The sequence below is a fragment of the Perca fluviatilis genome, chromosome 20 (assembly GCF_010015445.1).
Source record: "Perca fluviatilis chromosome 20, GENO_Pfluv_1.0, whole genome shotgun sequence".
NCBI lineage: Eukaryota > Metazoa > Chordata > Actinopteri > Perciformes > Percidae > Perca > Perca fluviatilis.
Genome location: NC_053131.1, coordinates 34,698,776 through 34,716,275, shown reverse-complemented (window position 1 = coordinate 34,716,275; position 17,500 = coordinate 34,698,776). Strand labels below are relative to the sequence as shown.

Genomic DNA, 17,500 nt, shown 5'->3' with positions numbered 1-17,500 from the left:
CAACCACAGTCTGATCTGACCACATTCATACCTGAAGCTGCCCAGTACCAACACAATCTGATCACATCATACTGGAGTGCAGTACCACCACAGTCTGGTCTGACCACATCATACCTGGACTCATACACCACAGTCTGATCTGATACATTCATACTGAAGGAACAAACATGATCTGATACACATCGGCTTACAACCACAGTCTGATCTGACACATTCATACCTGGAAGATACCACAACATCTGATGACCATTCAGCATTCGGATACGCCCAGTACCACCACAGTCTGATCTGATCACATTCATACCGGAGGCCGCTCCAGTACAACCACAGTCAGATCTGATCACATTCATACTGGAAGCGCCCAGTACCACCACAGTCTGATCTGATCACATTCATACCTGGAAGCTGCCCAGTACCACCACAGTCTGATCTGACCACATTTATACCTGAAGCTGCCCAGTACAACCAAAAATCTGACCGACATTCATACCTGGAAGCGCCCAGTACAACCACAGTCTGATCTGATCACATCATACCTGGAAGCGCCGTCAGTACCAACCCAGTCTGATCTGACACATTCATACCTGGAGGCCAGTACCACCACAGTCTGATCTGATCACATTCATACCTGGAGGCCGCAGTACAACCATAGTGATGATCACATCATACTGAGCGCTGCACACCACAAGTCTGATCTGATCACATTCATACCTGGAAGCTGCCCAGTACAACCACAGTCTGATCTGATCACATTCATACCTGGAAGCGCCGACATTACCACAGTTCCTTGACCACATTCATACTGGAAGCTGCCCAGTACCACCACAGTTTGATCTGACCACATTCATACCGAAATAAACACAGTTGATCTGCCACATCATAAGATACAACAAGTCTGACCGTGACCACATTCATACTGAAGCTGCCCAGTACAACCACAGTCTGATCTGATCACATTCATACTGGAAGCTGCCCAGTACAAACCACAGTCTGATCTGATCATATCATACCTGAAGCTGCCCAGTACAACCACAGTCTGATCTGACCACATTCATACCGGAAGCTCGCCCAGTACAACCACAGTCTGATCTGATCACATTCATACTGGAAGTGCAGTATAACCACTAAATTCATCTGACCACATTCATACCTGAAGCTGCCCAGTACCACCACAGTCTGATCTGATCACATTCATACTGGAAGCTGCCCAGTACAACCACAGTCTGATCTGATCACATTCATACTGGAAGCTGCCCAGTACAACCACAGTCTGATCTGACCACATTCATACTGGAAGCTGCCCAGTACAACCACAGTCTGACCTGCTGGCCACTGAGCAGCTCCACTGGAGCGGTTGGAGGTGAAGGGCCTTGCTCAAGGGCACCTCAGTGGTGGTAATGAGGGAGGGACAAGCGCTGCTCTTTCACTTTCCCCACCCAGATTTGATCCTGCCGGTCTGGCCATCGAAACCTCCCGGTCCCAAGCTCACTTCCTTAACCCCCTAGGCCATCACTGCCCATTTTTTTTGTGCCAAATTTAGGATCACTATCAATTTGGGAAACTGTTTTTAAACTGTAATTACGCGACGCTCAAAGCAGAATACCAGCAGGTGGGTCAGCGCCGTTGGATTCTTGTAGGCCTGCGTCGGTAAAGGCCGATGCGTGGATGCAATGATCCAACTCCCCGAATTTAAACGTGTGTCTCTGATTGTTTTCTCTCCACAGAAGCGGTTTGAACGTGAAGGAGACGGCCGCTGATCGGGGCGCCTCCGACGCCTTCAGAACGCTCCGGTCAGGCCTGGACGCCGAAACATCGCCCAACAAACAGCTGCTGAAGCAGGTACCAGAAACTACAAAACTCCAGGAAATACCCTCAGCCAGTGTGTGTGTGTGTGTCTGTAACCTTTTTATGTGTGTGTGTGTGTGTGTGTGTGTGTGTGTAACCTTTTTGTGTGTGTGTGTGTGTGTGTGTGTGTGTGTCTGTAACCTCTGTGTGTGTGTGTGTGTGTGTGTGTGTGTACCCTTTTTGTGTGTGTGTGTGTAACCTTTTTGTGTGTGTATGTGTGTGTGTGTCTGTAACCTTTTTGTATGTGTGTGTGTAACCTTTTTGTGTGTGTGTGTGTGTGTGTGTGTGTGTGTCTGTAACCTCTGTATGTGTGTAACCTTTTTGTGTGTGAGTGGTGTGTAACCTTTTGGGGGGGGGGGGGGGGGTGTGTGTAACCTTTTGTTTGTGTGTGTGTGTAACCTTTTGTGTGTGTGTGTGTGTGTGTGTAACCTTTTTGTGTGTGTGTAACCTTTTTGTGTGTGTGTGGTTGTGTGTGTCGTAACCTTTGTATGTGTGTAGTTGTGTGCGTGTGTGTGTGTAAGTGTGTGGGTCTGGTCGTGTGTGTGTGTCTGTAATCTGTGTTGTGTGTGTGTGTGTGTGTGTGTAACCTTTTGTGGTAACCTTTTGTGGTGTGTGTGTGTAACCTTTTTGGTGTGTTGTGTGTGTTTGGGTTGTGTGTCTGTAACCTTTTTGTATGTGTGTGTGTGTCTGTGTGTCTGTAAGTGTGTGTGTGTGTCTGTAACCTTTTTGTGTGTGTGTGTGTGTGTGTGTCTGTAAGTGTGTGTGTGTCTGTCTGTGTGTATGTGTGTTTGTCTGTAACCTTTTGTGTGTGTGTGTGTGTGTGTGTGTGTGTGTGTGTGTGTGTGTCTGTAAGTGTGTGTGTGTGTCTGTCTTGTGTGTGTGCGTGTGTTTGTGTGCGTGCATAGCATCACGGAGACGTCTGTTGTGTTTCAGGCTCAGCAGGAGATCCAGAGTCTGCAGAGCGAGATGGGGAGACTCAAGAGTCTGAAGATCTGTCTGAACCAGCAGAGAAACTAACTTCTGTAACATGTTGTCTGTAATGTGTGTGTGTGTGTGTGTCTGTAACGTGTGTGCGTCTGTAACGTGTGTGTGTGTGTGTGTCTGTAACGTGTGTGTGTGTCTGTAACGTGTGTGTGTGTGTGTGTCTGTAACGTGTGTGCGTCTGTAACGTGTGTGTGTGTGTGTGTCTGTAACGTGTGTGTGCGCCTGTAACTGTGTGTGTGTGTGTGTCTGTACGCGTGTGTGTGTGTCTGTAACGTGTGTGTGTGTGTGTCTGTAATGTGTGTGTGTGTCTGTAACGTGTGTGTGTGTCTGTGTGTAATTGTGTGTGTCTGTAACGTGCGTGTGTGTGTCTCTGTGGGTGTGTGTTTGTGTCTGTAATGTGTGTGTGTGTGTCTGTAACGTGTGTGTGTGTGTCTGTAACGTGTGTGTGTGTGTCTGTAACGTGTGTGTGTGTGTCTGTAACGTGTGTGTCTGTAATGTGTGTGTGTGTCTGTAATGTGTGTGTCTGTGTGTGTGTCTGTGTGTGTTTGTCTGTAACGTGGGCGTGTGTTTGTAACGCGTGTGTGTGTGTGTGTCTGTGTGTGTGTGTCTGTAACGGTGTGTGTGTGTGTGTGTCTGTGTGTGTCTGTGTGTGTGTCTGTAACGCGTGTGTGTGTGTGTGTGTGTGTGTGTGTGTCTGTAACGTGTGTGTGTGTGTGTGTCTGTGTGTGTGTCTGTAACGTGTGTCTGTAACGTGTGTGTGTGTGTGTGTTTCAGGTGAAAGTGAGCAGAGAATCCGCAGGAAGCTGCAGGACCTGTCCTCCACACAGAGCACAGCCAATCAGCAGCAAGCAGCAGCAGCAGGGGGCGGAGACTCCTTCCTGCAGACCCAGGCTCCGCCCCATTCCCAGGCTCCTCCCACTCCTGTTCCCCAGCAGCGTGTCCCGGCTCCCCCCGCGCCGAGCGGGCGCCCGAGGACCGTCCCCAACATCCTGTCCCGCAGTAAGGTTCCCGCTGCGTTGGCGCCGGCGCCGTTAGCGGCAGAGCTCGTGTCCCTGGTGAGTCCGATCCTGGCGCTGAGCCCGCTGATGGCGGCGCCCGTGGCGCTGCAGACGTCTGCTCCCGCTCCAGGTACGGTCCGCTCACTGCCGCTCGGCTCTCGGCCTCAGCACGCTTTTATTCTGAAGTAACACCTGTCCTCTTCCTGTCTGTAGGCGTGGCTTCAGTCACTCTGACCAATCAGCAGCTCCACCTCACCTCACTGCCCCTCCCCCCGCCCGGTAAGATCTACAGTAGCTCCGCCCCTCTCGCCTTCACTAACCTCACAGGTAACTCACTCACTAACCAGCTCACTAACTAACCAACTAACTCACTAACCAACTAACTCACTAACTAACCAACTAACTCACTCACTGACTAACCAACCAACTCACTCACTGACTCACTCACTGACTCACTCACTGACTAACTAACCAACCAACCAACCAACTCACTCACTCACTCACTCACTGACTAACTAACTAACTCACTCACTGACTAACTAGCCAACCAACTCACTCACTCACTGACTAACTAACTAACTAACTCACTGACTAACTAACCAACTAACTCACTCACTGACTAACCAACCAACTCACTCACTGACTCACTCACTGACTCACTCACTCACTGACCAACTAACTAACTCACTCACTGACTAACTAACCAACCAACTCACTCACTCACTGACTAACTAACTAACTCACTCACTGACTAACTAGCCAACCAACTCACTCACTCACTGACTAACTAACCAACCAACCAACCAACCAACTCACTCACTCACTCACTCACTAACTAACTAACTAACTAACTCACTGACTAACTAACCAACTAACTCACTTACTGACTAACCAACCAACCAACTCATTCACTCACCAACCAACTAACCAACTATCTAACTAACTCACTCACTCACTCACTAACTGAATAACTAACCAACTAACCAACCAACTCACTTACTAACTGACTAACTGACCAACCAACTCACTCACTCACTGACTAACTAACCAACTAACTGACTAACTCACTAACTAACCAACTAACTCACTCACTAACTAACTCACTAACTGACTAACCAACTCACTAACTGACTAACCAACTAACTGGCTAACTAACTAACCAACCAACTCACTAACTGACTAACCCACTTACTAACTGACTAACTAACCAACTAACTGACTAACTAACCAACTAACTCACTTACTAACTGACTAACTCACTAACTGACTAACTCACTAACTGACTAACTCACTAACTAACCTCATACTCTGCTTCTGACTGGCTAGCAGTTGTCGCTCGCCTAATCCATCTCGTTCTCAATCTCCTACAGAAAGACTTGGCCCTGGTAGGCAGCCTAGATGACTTGGCCCTGGTAGGCAGCCTAGATGACTCAGAGCCTGGTAGGCAGCCTAGATGACTCAGAGCCTGGTAGGCAGCCTAGATGACTCAGAGCCTGGTAGGGAGCCTAGATGACTCAGAGCCTGGTAGGCAGCCTAGATGACTCAGAGCCTGGTAGGCAGCCTAGATGCCTTGGCCCTGGTAGGCAGCCTAGATGACTCGGAGCCTGGTATGCAGCCTAGATGACTCGGAGCCTGGTAGGCAGCCTAGATGACTCAGAGCCTGGTAGGGAGCCTAGATGACTTGGAGCCTGGTAGGCAGCCTAGATGACTTGGAGCCTGGTAGGCAGCCTAGATGACTTGGCCCTGGTAGGCAGCCTAGATGACTCAGAGCCTCGAAGGCAGCCTAGATGACTCAGAGCCTGGTAGGCAGCCTAGATGACTCAGAGCCTGGTAGGCAGCCTAGATGACTTGGAGCCTGGTAGGCAGCCTAGATGACTCAGAGCCTCGTAGGCAGCCTAGATGACTCAGAGCCTGGTAGGCAGCCTAGATGACTTGGCCCTGGTAGGCAGCCTAGATGACTTGGCCCTGGTAGGCAGCCTAGATGACCTGCAGCCTCGGTAGGCAGCCTAGATGACTTGGAGCCTGGTAGGCAGCCTAGATGCCTTGGCCCGGTAGGCAGCCTAGATGACTCAGAGCCTGGTAGGCGCCTAGATGACTCGAGCCTGGTAGGCAGCCCAGATGACTCAGAGCCTGGTAGGGAGCCTAGATGACTTGGAGCCTGGTAGGCAGCCTAGATGACTTGGAGCCTGGTAGGCAGCCTAGATGCCTTGGCCCTGGTAGGCAGCCTAGATGACTCAGAGCCTGGTAGGCAGCCTAGATGACTTGGAGCCTGGTAGGCAGCCTAGATGACTTGGACCTGGTAGGCAGCATAGATGACTCAGAGCCTCGTAGGCAGCCTAGATGACTCAGAGCCTGGTAGGCAGCCTACATGACTTGGCCCTGGTAGGCAGCCTAGATGACTCGGAGCCTGGTAGGCAGCCTAGATGACTTGGAGCCTGGTAGGCAGCCTAGATGACTCGGAGCCTGGTAGGCAGCCTAGATGCCTTGGCCCTGGTAGGCAGCCTAGATGACTCAGAGCCTGGTAGGCAGCCTAGATGACTCGGAGCCTGGTAGGCAGCCTAGATGACTTGGAGCCTGGCAGGCAGCCTAGATGACTCAGAGCCTGGTAGGCAGCCTAGATGACTTGGAGCCTGGTAGGCAGCCTAGATGACTTGGACCTGGTAGGCAGCCTAGATGACTCAGAGCCTCGTAGGCAGCCTAGATGACTCAGAGCCTGGTAGGCAGCCTAGATGACTTGGCCCTGGTAGGCAGCCTAGATGACTCGGAGCCTCGTAGGCAGCCTAGATGACTCGGAGCCTGGTAGGCAGCCTAGATGACTCGGAGCCTGGTAGGCAGCCTAGATGACTTGGAGCCTGGTAGGCAGCCTAGATGACTTGGAGCCTGGTAGGCAGCCTAGATGACTTGGTGCCTGGTAGGCAGCCTAGATGACTTGGCGCCTGGTAGACAGCCTAGATGACTCAGAGCCTGGTAGGGAGCCTAGATGCCTTGGCCCTGGTAGGCAGCCTAGATGACTCAGAGCCTGGTAGGCAGCCTAGATGACTCAGAGCCTGGTAGGCAGCCTAGATGACTCGGAGCCTGGTAGGCAGCCTAGATGACTCAGAGCCTGGTAGGGAGCCTAGATGACTTGGAGCCTGGTAGGCAGCCTAGATGACTTGGAGCCTGGTAGGCAGCCTAGATGACTCAGAGCCTGGTAGGCAGCCTAGATGACTTGGCCCGCTGGTGGCCTAGATGACTCAGAGCCTGGTAGGCAGCCTACATGACGATCTGGCCCTGGTAGGCAGCCTAGATGACTCGGAGCCTGGTAGGCAGCCTAGATGACTTGGAGCCTGGTAGGCAGCCTAGATGACTTGGAGCCTGGTAGGCAGCCTAGATGACTCAGAGCCTGGTGGGCAGCCTAGATGACTCAGAGCCTGGTAGGCAGCCTAGATGCCTTGGCCCTGGTAGGCAGCCTAGATGACTCGGAGCCTGGTAGGCAGCCTAGATGACTCAGAGCCTGGTAGGCAGCCTAGATGCTGATCATTTCTCAATGTAGTGGTTCCCGGGCGTGATTTATTTTCCTTCCTTTCGGTTTTCGTTAGTCAGTAACTGATGGGATTTGTAATGTAGCGGAATCACTCAAAACGTAATCAAATACATTTTAAATTACCGATTTCAAAAACTACTTGTAAAAATACAAAATACACAACAAAACTACTCAATACAGTAACGTGAGTAAATGCATTTTGTCACTTTCCACCTCTGGTTCATATACATCTGACTGCTTGAATATGTAGATGAAAACAATGTGTGGCAATATATAACTAGAGACGTGTATAATCGGCGGGGCGGGCGCTGCCGGCAGTCAGACTCAAATGACCCATCTGATTGGTGGAGACCTAACCCGGAAACGGGGATCAGGATGAGGTGACTAGAGTCTCTCAAAATCTGATGAAAATCTTTTAAACTGACCTTTGTTGATCTGAAATGAAGACAGATTCAGCAACTGCACGGCCTATTTCTCTCTTCAAATGTTTTCAGAAACACGTTTCGGTGAACTATTTTACTACGATATGAGATCGTATTCTGAACGAGCCGCCATGACAGTCTGGCTTTGAATTTCTGGAGAAACCAGACCCTGCTGTTATGGAGACCTATTACGTCTCGTGTCTTCGGTGTGTTCTGAGGCACTTTTTTGACCAACTCGGGGAGACTGATCAGTCACACTGGCTTTACTGCCGACGGTCGGCCGTCTGGTCGGTGTCTCTGCAGCTTAAGAACTTGTTGCTATGGTGATTTCCACAGTGAGGGAGTAGAGGAGGGAGGGGGAGACATTATCTTCCATGGGTCAAACATGTCCATTTAATGATAACTATACCTCCTTAAGTTTGTTCTGTAATTCTAAAATCATGGGTCCAAACGGCAGATTATCATCACAAGAAAGGTAAAGGTCTGGCGAACGCATTGCTGTGGTTTTTATGTTTGTGGTGTCAAATATATGAGACACAGAGCAGGTAACAAACAGGGAACAGTCTGTGTCCTTCCAGATATTTTCATTGTTTCTATCAGCAGTTGGTATGAACAGAGCCAAAAGTTTAAGTCCGGTGGATTCCATAGTTACATGTCTGCGACCGGCACAAGATTTCCCACATTCTGACCAACTATGATGTACGAAGAGTGAAAACTGTAGGGGAGAGAGCAATTTGTTTGGAAAAATTTCAGAGAATCGTACTGCAGCTCCCCCCTCTGTCCTCCCCTCTGGCTCTCAACATTCCGTCCAATACACACACATTGGAAAATCTGAAATGGTCTGAAAACTGGACGATACATGAACTGTGATTTGGTAGAAACCGTACCAGATATCAGAATGCCCATTCAGCCCAATAAACGCCAAAGTCTTGTCTTCGGTTTAAACTTTTAATTATTTTTCTATATTAAAGTATGGTGACACAGTATGGCCACAAAGAGGGGTTGTTTTGAGTGATGTTAAGCAATTTCCCGAAGATTTCCCATTTAAGTCTATTGCAAATTTGCTGCGTTTTTGTGCCAATTTCGTGAAAACCGCGCAGCAAATCTCTTAGAAAAGTCATAGCACACCATTCCCGATCATTACGCACGTTTTGATGTATTTTGTGTGCGCATGTTGGCAACGCTCCGTGACTAGTTGCGGGACAAAAATGTGGCGAAAGATGGAGATTAAGTATGGAGGATAAAAGTTACAGTGTGTCACACTGAATAATATTGAGGAGGTGATGCATCGTGATATCGATTTTAATCGTCGACAGAATAATCAAATCGTGAGACCGGTGAAGAGTCACACCCCAACTAACTGACTAACCAACTAACTGACTAACCAACTAACTGACTAACCAACTAACTGACTAACCAACTAACTTACTAACTAACTACGTAACTGACTAACTAAACTCAGATGGATTCTGATTGGCTGTCAGTGTCTCTAGTTGTGGTGTGGACTTCACCATCCACTGGAGTTAGAACCATTTATAAAACTATAGATTTATAGTTTGTGTGTGTGTTGTGTGTGTGTGTGTGTGTGTGTGTTTGTGTGTGTGTACAACCAATAACTGGCTAAATATCAAACTAGCTTCCTGACCGATCTATTAGTTGACTACCAGCCTGTCTGACTGACTGGTTATTAACTAGCTGATTAATAACTCGTTTTCTCTGTTTTATCGTTCACAGCCGCTGACTTCAGCAACCTGCTGCAGCTGGTTCAGCCCTCAAGTACACAACAAATACAAATACAAGAACAAATACTACAGCCCTCAAGTACACCACAAATACTACAGCCCTCAAGTAAACCACAAATACTACAGCCCTCAAGTACAACACAAATACTACAGCCCTCAACTACACAACAAATACAAATACAAGAACAAATACTACAGCCCTCAAGTACACCACAAATACTACAGCCCTCAACTACACAACAAATACTACAGCCCTCAACTACACAACAAATACTACAGCCCTCAACTACACAACAAATACTACAGCCCTCAACTACACAACAAATACTACAGCCCTCAACTACACAACAAATACAACAGCAGCAGCAACTACAGACTCAAGAACAAGTACTCCAACCACAGATACTCCAGCCCCCCCCCCAGCAGCGGCAGCAGGAAGTCCCGCCCCCAGGCCAGGAGACCGGAGACGAGAGTCTGACCTCGCTGCTCAACGAGATCGTCTTCCTGAACCAGCAGAACGTCGCCACGGCAACCGCCACCGGGGTCACATCGCCGGTAAGGGTTAGGACGATCCAGGGTGTGTGTGTGTGTGTGTGTGTGTGTGTGTGTGTGTGTGTGTGTGCGTCTGTGTGTGTGTGTGTGTGTGTCTGTGTGTGTGTGTGTGTGTGCTGTGTGTGTGCATGTTGTGTGTACGTGTGTATGTGTGTCGCTGTGCGCTGTGTTCTTGTGTGTTGTGTGTGTGTGTGTGCTGTGTGTCTCTGTGTGTGTGTGTGTGTGTGTGTGTGTGTGTGCTGTGTGTTCTGTGTGTGTGTGTGTGTGTGTAGTGTGTGTGTGCTGTGTGTGTCTGTGTGTGTGTGTGTGCGTGTGTGTGTGTGTGTGTGTGTGTGTCTGTGTGTGTGTGTGTGTGTGTGCTTGTGGTTCCGTGTGCTTGTGTCTCTGTGTGTGTGTGTGTGTGTGTGTGTGTGTGTGTGTGTGTGTGTGTGTGTGTGTGTGTGTGTGTGTGAGCCGTCTGTGTAATGCGTGTGTGTGTGTCTCTGTGTGTGGGTCTGTGTGTGTGTGTGCATCTGTGTGTCTGTGTGTGTGTGTGTCTGTGTGTGTGTGTGTGTGTGTCTCTGTGTGTGTGTGTCTCTGTGTGTGTGTGTGTGTGTGTGTGTGTGCTTGTGTGTGTGTGTGCTTGTGTGTGTGCTTGTGTGTGTGTGTCTGTGTGTGTGTGTGCACCCCCCCCCCTCTAATTTTAATCATCTGTTTTGTTGTGTATTGAACTGATTTACATCACGACAGACTTTAAAATATCAGCAAATATTCCAGAGAATCTCTATAATCTCTTCCTGTGATCTCCCCCCCTAGTTACCGGTGAAGAAACCGCCCAATGAGGACGATGCTGATGGCGATGGCGATGGTGATGTCGGAGCTGTGGGCGGAGCCAAAGAGCCGGGCCCCCCCCATAGCCCCTGGCTGCTGCAGCTGGACTCAGACTCTGACGACGCTGCGCTTCCCGACAGCACGGAGGCGACAGCGAACGCACCGCAGCCTGGACCTGATCACGGGAGCGCTAAAGGCTCCGTCCTGGCTCCGCCCCCTCTGCTGCAGATGAAAGTGGGCGGAGCCAAGGCGGCGGCGAAGCCCGCCAGCAGCGATGGCGCAGCGGGAGAGGAAGACGCAGACGGAGGGGGGGCAGGGGGAGGGGGGGTCGCCTGGAGGCCGATGCCGAGGCTGGTTCCTCTGGGGCTGAGAGGAAACCCGCCCAGCTGACATCACACGCCACCTTTACACGCCACCTTTACACGCCACCTTTACACGCCACCTTTACACGCCACCTTTACACGCCACCTTTACACGCCACCTTTGGGTTTAAACAGGAAGCTCTTCTGCTGCGTTTCCTGGGTCATGTCTGCCGTGCCTCGTAGGAAGATTGTTGCCGGAAGAAATTATAGTCCACATTTATAATTGTTAGTGTGTGTGTGTGTGTGTGTCTGTGTGTGTGTGTGTGTGTGTGTGTGTGTGTGTGTGTGTGTGTGTGTGTGTGTGTGTGTGTGTGTGTGTGTGTGTGTGTGTGTGTGTGTGTGTGTGTGTGTGTGTGTGTGTGTCTGTCTGTGTGTTTGTATATCTGTGTGTGTGTGTGTGTGTATATATGTGTGTGTGTGTGTGTGTCTCTGTCTGTGTGTTTGTGTGTGTGTGTGTGTGTGTCTGTCTGTGTGTGTGTGTGTGTGTGTCTCTCTGTCTGTGTGTGTGTGTGTGTGTGTGTGTGTGTGTGTGTGTGTCTCTTGTCTGTGTGTCTCTGTCTGTGTGTGTGTGTGTGTGTGTGTGTGTGTCTCTGTCTGTGTGTGTGTGTGTGTGTGTGTGTTTGTGTGTGTCTCTGTCTGTGTGTGTGTGTCTCTGTGTGTGTGTGTGTGTCTGTGTGTGTGTGTGTGTGTGTCTGTGTGTGTGTGTGTGTGTGTCTCCTCTGATTGATTTTAAACATTTTGTTCCTGATGTTTCTGCATCTTTTCTGTCAGCAGACTCTGAACTCTGAACCTAATCGTCCGTTAAACTGCAGTTTTTAGTTTGTCGTCGTTTTTCCTTTTGAGATCCAGAACCATCCAGAGAGGTCCCGGGACATGTCTGCATGGATTTAAATAAAGAGACAAACACTAGGGAAAAACAGTCCAAAAAACCATTGAACAAGGAACGAGACCTGTTGTGATTATTTGTGGGGGGTGTGATCTTAAATTACTAATTCAACTGTCGGCTGTTTCCCCTTTTAGCCACTACCATGAAGGTCTCCGTATTACAACGAAAAGTGACTTTTCTTCTCAAAATATTGCAGCTGTTTTCTGGTTTGTTTCTTTTCATTTTTAGGATTCACATTAGCTTCTGCATGAACATTAAACGCGTTATATTTAAGCGTCTGAGGCGTTTAACTTGGCAGTGAAAAGCTCGGCTTTCACGCCGCGGGACACTTAAAGGGCCGGCGCGGCATTTTAAACTATCCAGACTGTAAAATCTTCTCTGTGTTGATGTCTGTACAGTGTACAGTTCTTCTGTCGGGGCTTTGTGTGTTTTATTTTCCCGAAATTTGTATTTTTTGTACGTTTTAAAGAACCTTGGATGTAAATATATGTTCACATTACAACAACACACTGTAAATAAAGTTTAAATATGGATTTCTGAGTCCTGGTTTTGGGTTTTAAATGACACAAATAAAACTTTATGTTTTATGTAGTAATAAAACTTTTCAATAATTTGAGAGTTAAACTGAATTAACTGAGAAAATATACATATACAGACACACCGACACCAACAGTTCTTTAAATAAAAAAATAAAATAAAATTAAAAAAAAAAAATATATATATATAACATTTGATCACATTTCACAACAAATATCCAGTTGCTTGTATTTAAATTATTTTGGCCATTCTTTGCCTCCATATTTTTGTTTAAACTGTAAATAAATTAATGAATGGTGAATTTTTATGTAAAATATATTTTAAAAGCCAGAGTGAATAAGGTTTCTGAGTCTACGTTTTAAAAAGGTAATTTCTAGGTAAATAATGTCTTTTTAAAAAATAAAATCAGTTACTACAAAATAAAAGCTTCTCAGTGTGAAGCTGCAGTTTGTGACTGTTCCGCTGGGGGGCGCTGCGGCATCATGCTGCGTTCACTGCAACGTGGAGGCGTCAGATGCGTCAACTGTCAGACACGACTGGCAAGTAGTTTTAGAAGATAAAGATGATTTACTGAAGTTAAAGTAATGTTAAAAATAAAATTAACAAAACCAACAGAATCAAATAAACACCAGGGTCAAAGAAAATGATATAAGAACCAAAGATTAAAACTTAAAAAATTAAAAATACAACATTACTCCAAAATAAAAGCCAGATTAAAAATATAGGTCTTTAATTTCTTTTTTAAAGGACAAATTAACACTATTTAAAAGCTAGCATTGTCCTAACTGCCATTTAAGTGGAATATAGTGTATAATATTATAAATTATCTGTACAGAAAACATATTTTACCAAAAACATAAAGTCTTTTAGGTTTTATTCTGAAAAGCCTGGCGTGCGGTCTTTACGCTGGTGCGTCAGTGCGTCAGTTGTGTGCCTGTGGCTCGTGCTGAATCCGCTTCGTCTGTCTTCGCTGCGGCGGAGAAATAAGATGCGGAGTAGCAGCGGAACCGGAGCCCGCTGTGACCCGGATCAGCACAGAACCAGAACCAGAGCCAGGCTACCTGAACCCTCCCCCGGCACGGCACGGGTCGGCTTGCAGACAGCATGACAGCAGCGGTAGCGGAGGAGCGCGCGACAGAGAAAGGCTCCAACCGCCGCTAAGAGAGGCAGTTAGCCGGGGAAGCTAGTCGCAGAGAGAGGCAGTAAAAGCCGGGGAAGCTAGCCGCTGAGAGGGGCAGTTAGCTGCTGAGAGAGGCAGTTAGCCGGGGCAGCTAGCCGCTGAGAGAGGCAGTTAGCCGGGGCAGCTAACAGCGCGCACGATGACCGCGGAGGGAAGCGGCACGATCCGCAGCCGCATCAAGAACCTGCTGCGCTCCCCTTCAATCAAGCTGAGGAGGCGGAGCGGTGCGGCGCGGCATAAAGAGGACCTCAGCGAAAAGGTACACACACACACACACACACACACACACACACACACACACACACACACACACACACACACACACACACACACACATATACAGACACACACACACACATATACAGACACACAGAGAGAGCCGACAGCTTTCTGCTGTGTTAGCATATTTCACACATCCCTAACTTGTCTGCAGAGTTCCCTCTGTGTTGGGGGAGGACAGCGGGAGCAGGAGTCTGATAGTTGGGATCAATGGCGTAAGGTTGTTTCAACACACATTATAAGTGTGTGTGTGTGTGGGGGGGGGGGCATCAAACAATTCATTTCCTGCATTCTAGAGAATATTTAAGCAACAATTTATGGTGCAAATGTCTTTATTTAAGGCTCCTGTCGATTTACAAAAACTTTCTATTTCAGAACAATGACAAAAGAAAATTGAAAAAATCGACAAAAACATTTATTTTTTTAAACGCTGAAAAAAGTGACCAAAAACATCAGAAAAAGTGACAAAACACTTGTCACAAAACTGTCATAAACATCATTTAAAAAATAAAAAACACCAAAACAGTGACAAAAAAATTGAATAAAATCGGCAAAAAACGTTGAAAAGTGTAGAAAAAGAACAACAAAATGTATTTTGACCCAGAAAAAGACGAGATAACATAGGCACAGGCTAATTACTGATCACTAACATGCTAGTTAACATTAGTCATGGAAGTCCAAACTGCCTGTGAGCTTCTCCTGTACTATACGGTAATTCCTCTACTGTGTGACAGTTATGGTGCGTTCTTTTTGTCTTGTAATCGCGACTAGTAGCTCGAGTGTGACGTCACATCCGTGTCGAAAAACGAATAACCTGCGGGGTTGTTGCGTTCTTTTTGTCACACAAATACTACGAGTCGGAGAAAGATGATTTTTGTAACATTTTTAGTAACATTTAGGATTCTATTCACCCAGTTATTGACATATTACACTAATATATCTCACAGTTTGATACATGAAAATTACGTTTTGATTAACGTTAACGTTAGGCTACTGCTCTGCTTTCTGCTCAAGACTCGGCTTAAAGCCATTGTTGTCATATAGCAACCGAGCGTCTCTAGCCAATTTCAGCTGCACAAGCTACAAAATAACTAATGAGGCGGTATTAACTCCTAATAAGACTGTAGCAACATGCCTATAGGTAGCAGTATACAGCGCTATGTTTAACTCCTAATAAGACTGTAGAGACATGTCTATAGGTGGCAGTATACAGCGCTATGTTTAACTCCTAATAAGACTGTAGAGACATGTCTATAGGTAGCAGTATACAGCGCTATATTTAACTCCTAATAAGACTGTAGAGACATGCCAATAGGTAGCAGTACAGCGCTATGTTTAACTCCTAATAAGACTGTAGAGACATGCCTATAGGTAGCAGTATACAGCCGCTATGTTTAACTCCTAATAAGACTGTAGAGACATGCCTATAGGTAGCAGTATACAAGCTATGTTTAACTCCTAATAAGACTGTAGAGACATGTCTATAGGTAGCAGTATACAGCTATGTTTAACTCCTAATAAGACTGTAGAGACGTACCAATAGGTAGCAGTATAGCCGCTATGTTTAACTCCTAATAAGACTGTAGAGACAATCTATAGGTGGCAGTATACAGGGCTATGTTTAACTCCTAATAAGACTGTAGAGACATGCCAATAGGTAGCAGTATACAGGCTATGTTTAACTCCTAATAAGACTGTAGAGACATGCCTATAGGTAGCAGTATACAGCGCTATGTTTAACTCCTAATAAGACTGTAGAGACATGCCTATAGGTAGCAGTATACAGTAGCTATGTTTAACTCCTAATAAGACTGTAGAGACATGCCTATAGGTAGCAGTATCAGCGCTATGTTTAACTCCTAATAAGACTGTAGAGACATGCCTATAGGTGGCAGTATACAGTGCTATGTTTAACTCCTAATAAGACTGTAGAGACATGCCAATAGGTAGCAGCGTATACAGTCGCTATGTTTAACTCCTAATAAGACTGTAGAGACATGCCTATAGGTAGCAGTATACAGCGCTATGTTTAACTCCTAATAAGACTGTAGAGACATGTCTATAGGTAGCAGTATACAGCGCTATGTTTAACTCCTAATAAGACTGTAGAGACATGCCTATAGGTAGCAGTATACAGCCTATGTTTAACTCCTAATAAGACTGTAGAGACATGCCTATAGGTAGCAGTATATAGTCGCTATGTTTAACTCCTAATAAGACTGTAGGGACATGCCTATAGGTAGCAGTATACAGCATATGTTTAACTCCTAATAAGACTGTAGGGACATGCCTATAGGTAGCAGTATGCCGCGCTATGTTTAACTCCTAATAAGACTGTAGAGACATGCCTATAGGTAGCAGTATACAGGCTATGTTTAACTCCTAATAAGACTGTAGAGACATGCCTATAGGTAGCAGTATACAGCGCTATGTTTAACTCCTAATAAGACTGTAGAGACATGTCTATAGGTAGCAGTATACAGAGCTATGTTTAACTCCTAATAAGACTGTAGAGACATGCCTATAGGTAGCAGTATACAGCGCTATGTTTAACTCCTAATAAGACTGTAGAGACATGCCTATAGGTAGCAGTATACAGCGCTATGTTTAACTCCTAATAAGACTGTAGAGACATGCCTATAGGTAGCAGTATACAGCGCTATGTTTAACTCCTAATAAGACTGTAGAGACATGCCTATAGGTAGCAGTATACAGCGCTATGTTTAACTCCTAATAAGACTGTAGAGACATGTCTATAGGTAGCAGTATACAGCGCTATGTTTAACTCCTAATAAGACTGTAGAGACATGCCTATAGGTAGCAGTATACAGCGCTATGTTTAACTCCTAATAAGACTGTAGAGACATGCCTATAGGTAGCAGTATACAGCGCTATGTTTAACTCCTAATAAAACTGTAGAGACATGCCTATAGGTAGCAGTATACAGCGCTATGTTTAACTCCTAATAAGACTGTAGAGACATGCCTATAGGTAGCAGTATACAGCGCTATGTTTAACTCCTAATAAGACTGTAGAGACATGCCTATAGGTAGCAGTATACCGCTATGTTTAACTCCTAATAAGACTGTAGAGACATGCCTATAGGTAGCAGTATACAGCGCTATGTTTAACTCCTAATAAGACTGTAGAGACATGCCTATAGGTAGCAGTATACAGCGCTATGTTTAACTCCTAATAAGACTGTAGAGACATGCCTATAGGTAGCAGTATACAGCGCTATGTTTAACTCCTAATAAGACTGTAGAGACATGCCTGTAGGTAGCAGTATACAGCGCTATGTTTAACTCCTAATAAGACTGTAGAGACATGCCTATAGGTAGCAGTATACAGCGCTATGTTTAACTCCTAATAAGACTGTA

General features: G+C 46.5%; 2 protein-coding genes across 2 annotated transcripts in view; both read left to right on the top strand.

The window, feature by feature from the left end:
• Positions 1-3,568: 3,568 nt before the first annotated feature.
• LOC120549861 (ataxin-2 homolog) lies at positions 3,569-11,575 on the top strand. Its single transcript, XM_039787039.1, has 5 exons — positions 3,569-3,957; positions 4,041-4,154; positions 9,507-9,559; positions 9,686-10,069; positions 10,862-11,575. The coding sequence occupies exons 1-5, from the start codon at positions 3,915-3,917 to the stop codon at positions 11,264-11,266; spliced, it is 999 nt and encodes a 332-aa protein (XP_039642973.1). The 5' UTR covers positions 3,569-3,914; the 3' UTR covers positions 11,267-11,575.
• Positions 11,576-13,572: 1,997 nt separating this feature from the next.
• mapkbp1 (mitogen-activated protein kinase binding protein 1) overlaps positions 13,573-17,500 on the top strand; it is an 89,937-nt gene continuing 86,009 nt past the window's right edge. The window contains 1 exon segment of the mRNA XM_039785460.1: positions 13,573-14,100. Within this exon segment, the coding sequence (XP_039641394.1) occupies positions 13,981-14,100 (120 nt within the window). The 5' untranslated portion in view covers positions 13,573-13,980.

Bases quoted from the DNA above. Each gene is read 5' to 3' on its own strand.
- LOC120549861 (XM_039787039.1), top strand. From the start codon at position 3,915: ATGGCGGCGCCCGTGGCGCTGCAGACGTCTGCTCCCGCTCCAG. The intron at 4,155-9,506 runs GTAACTCACTCA...TATCGTTCACAG, and splicing joins CGCCTTCACTAACCTCACAG to CCGCTGACTTCAGCAACCTG. The intron at 10,070-10,861 runs GTAAGGGTTAGG...CTCCCCCCCTAG, and splicing joins CCACCGGGGTCACATCGCCG to TTACCGGTGAAGAAACCGCC.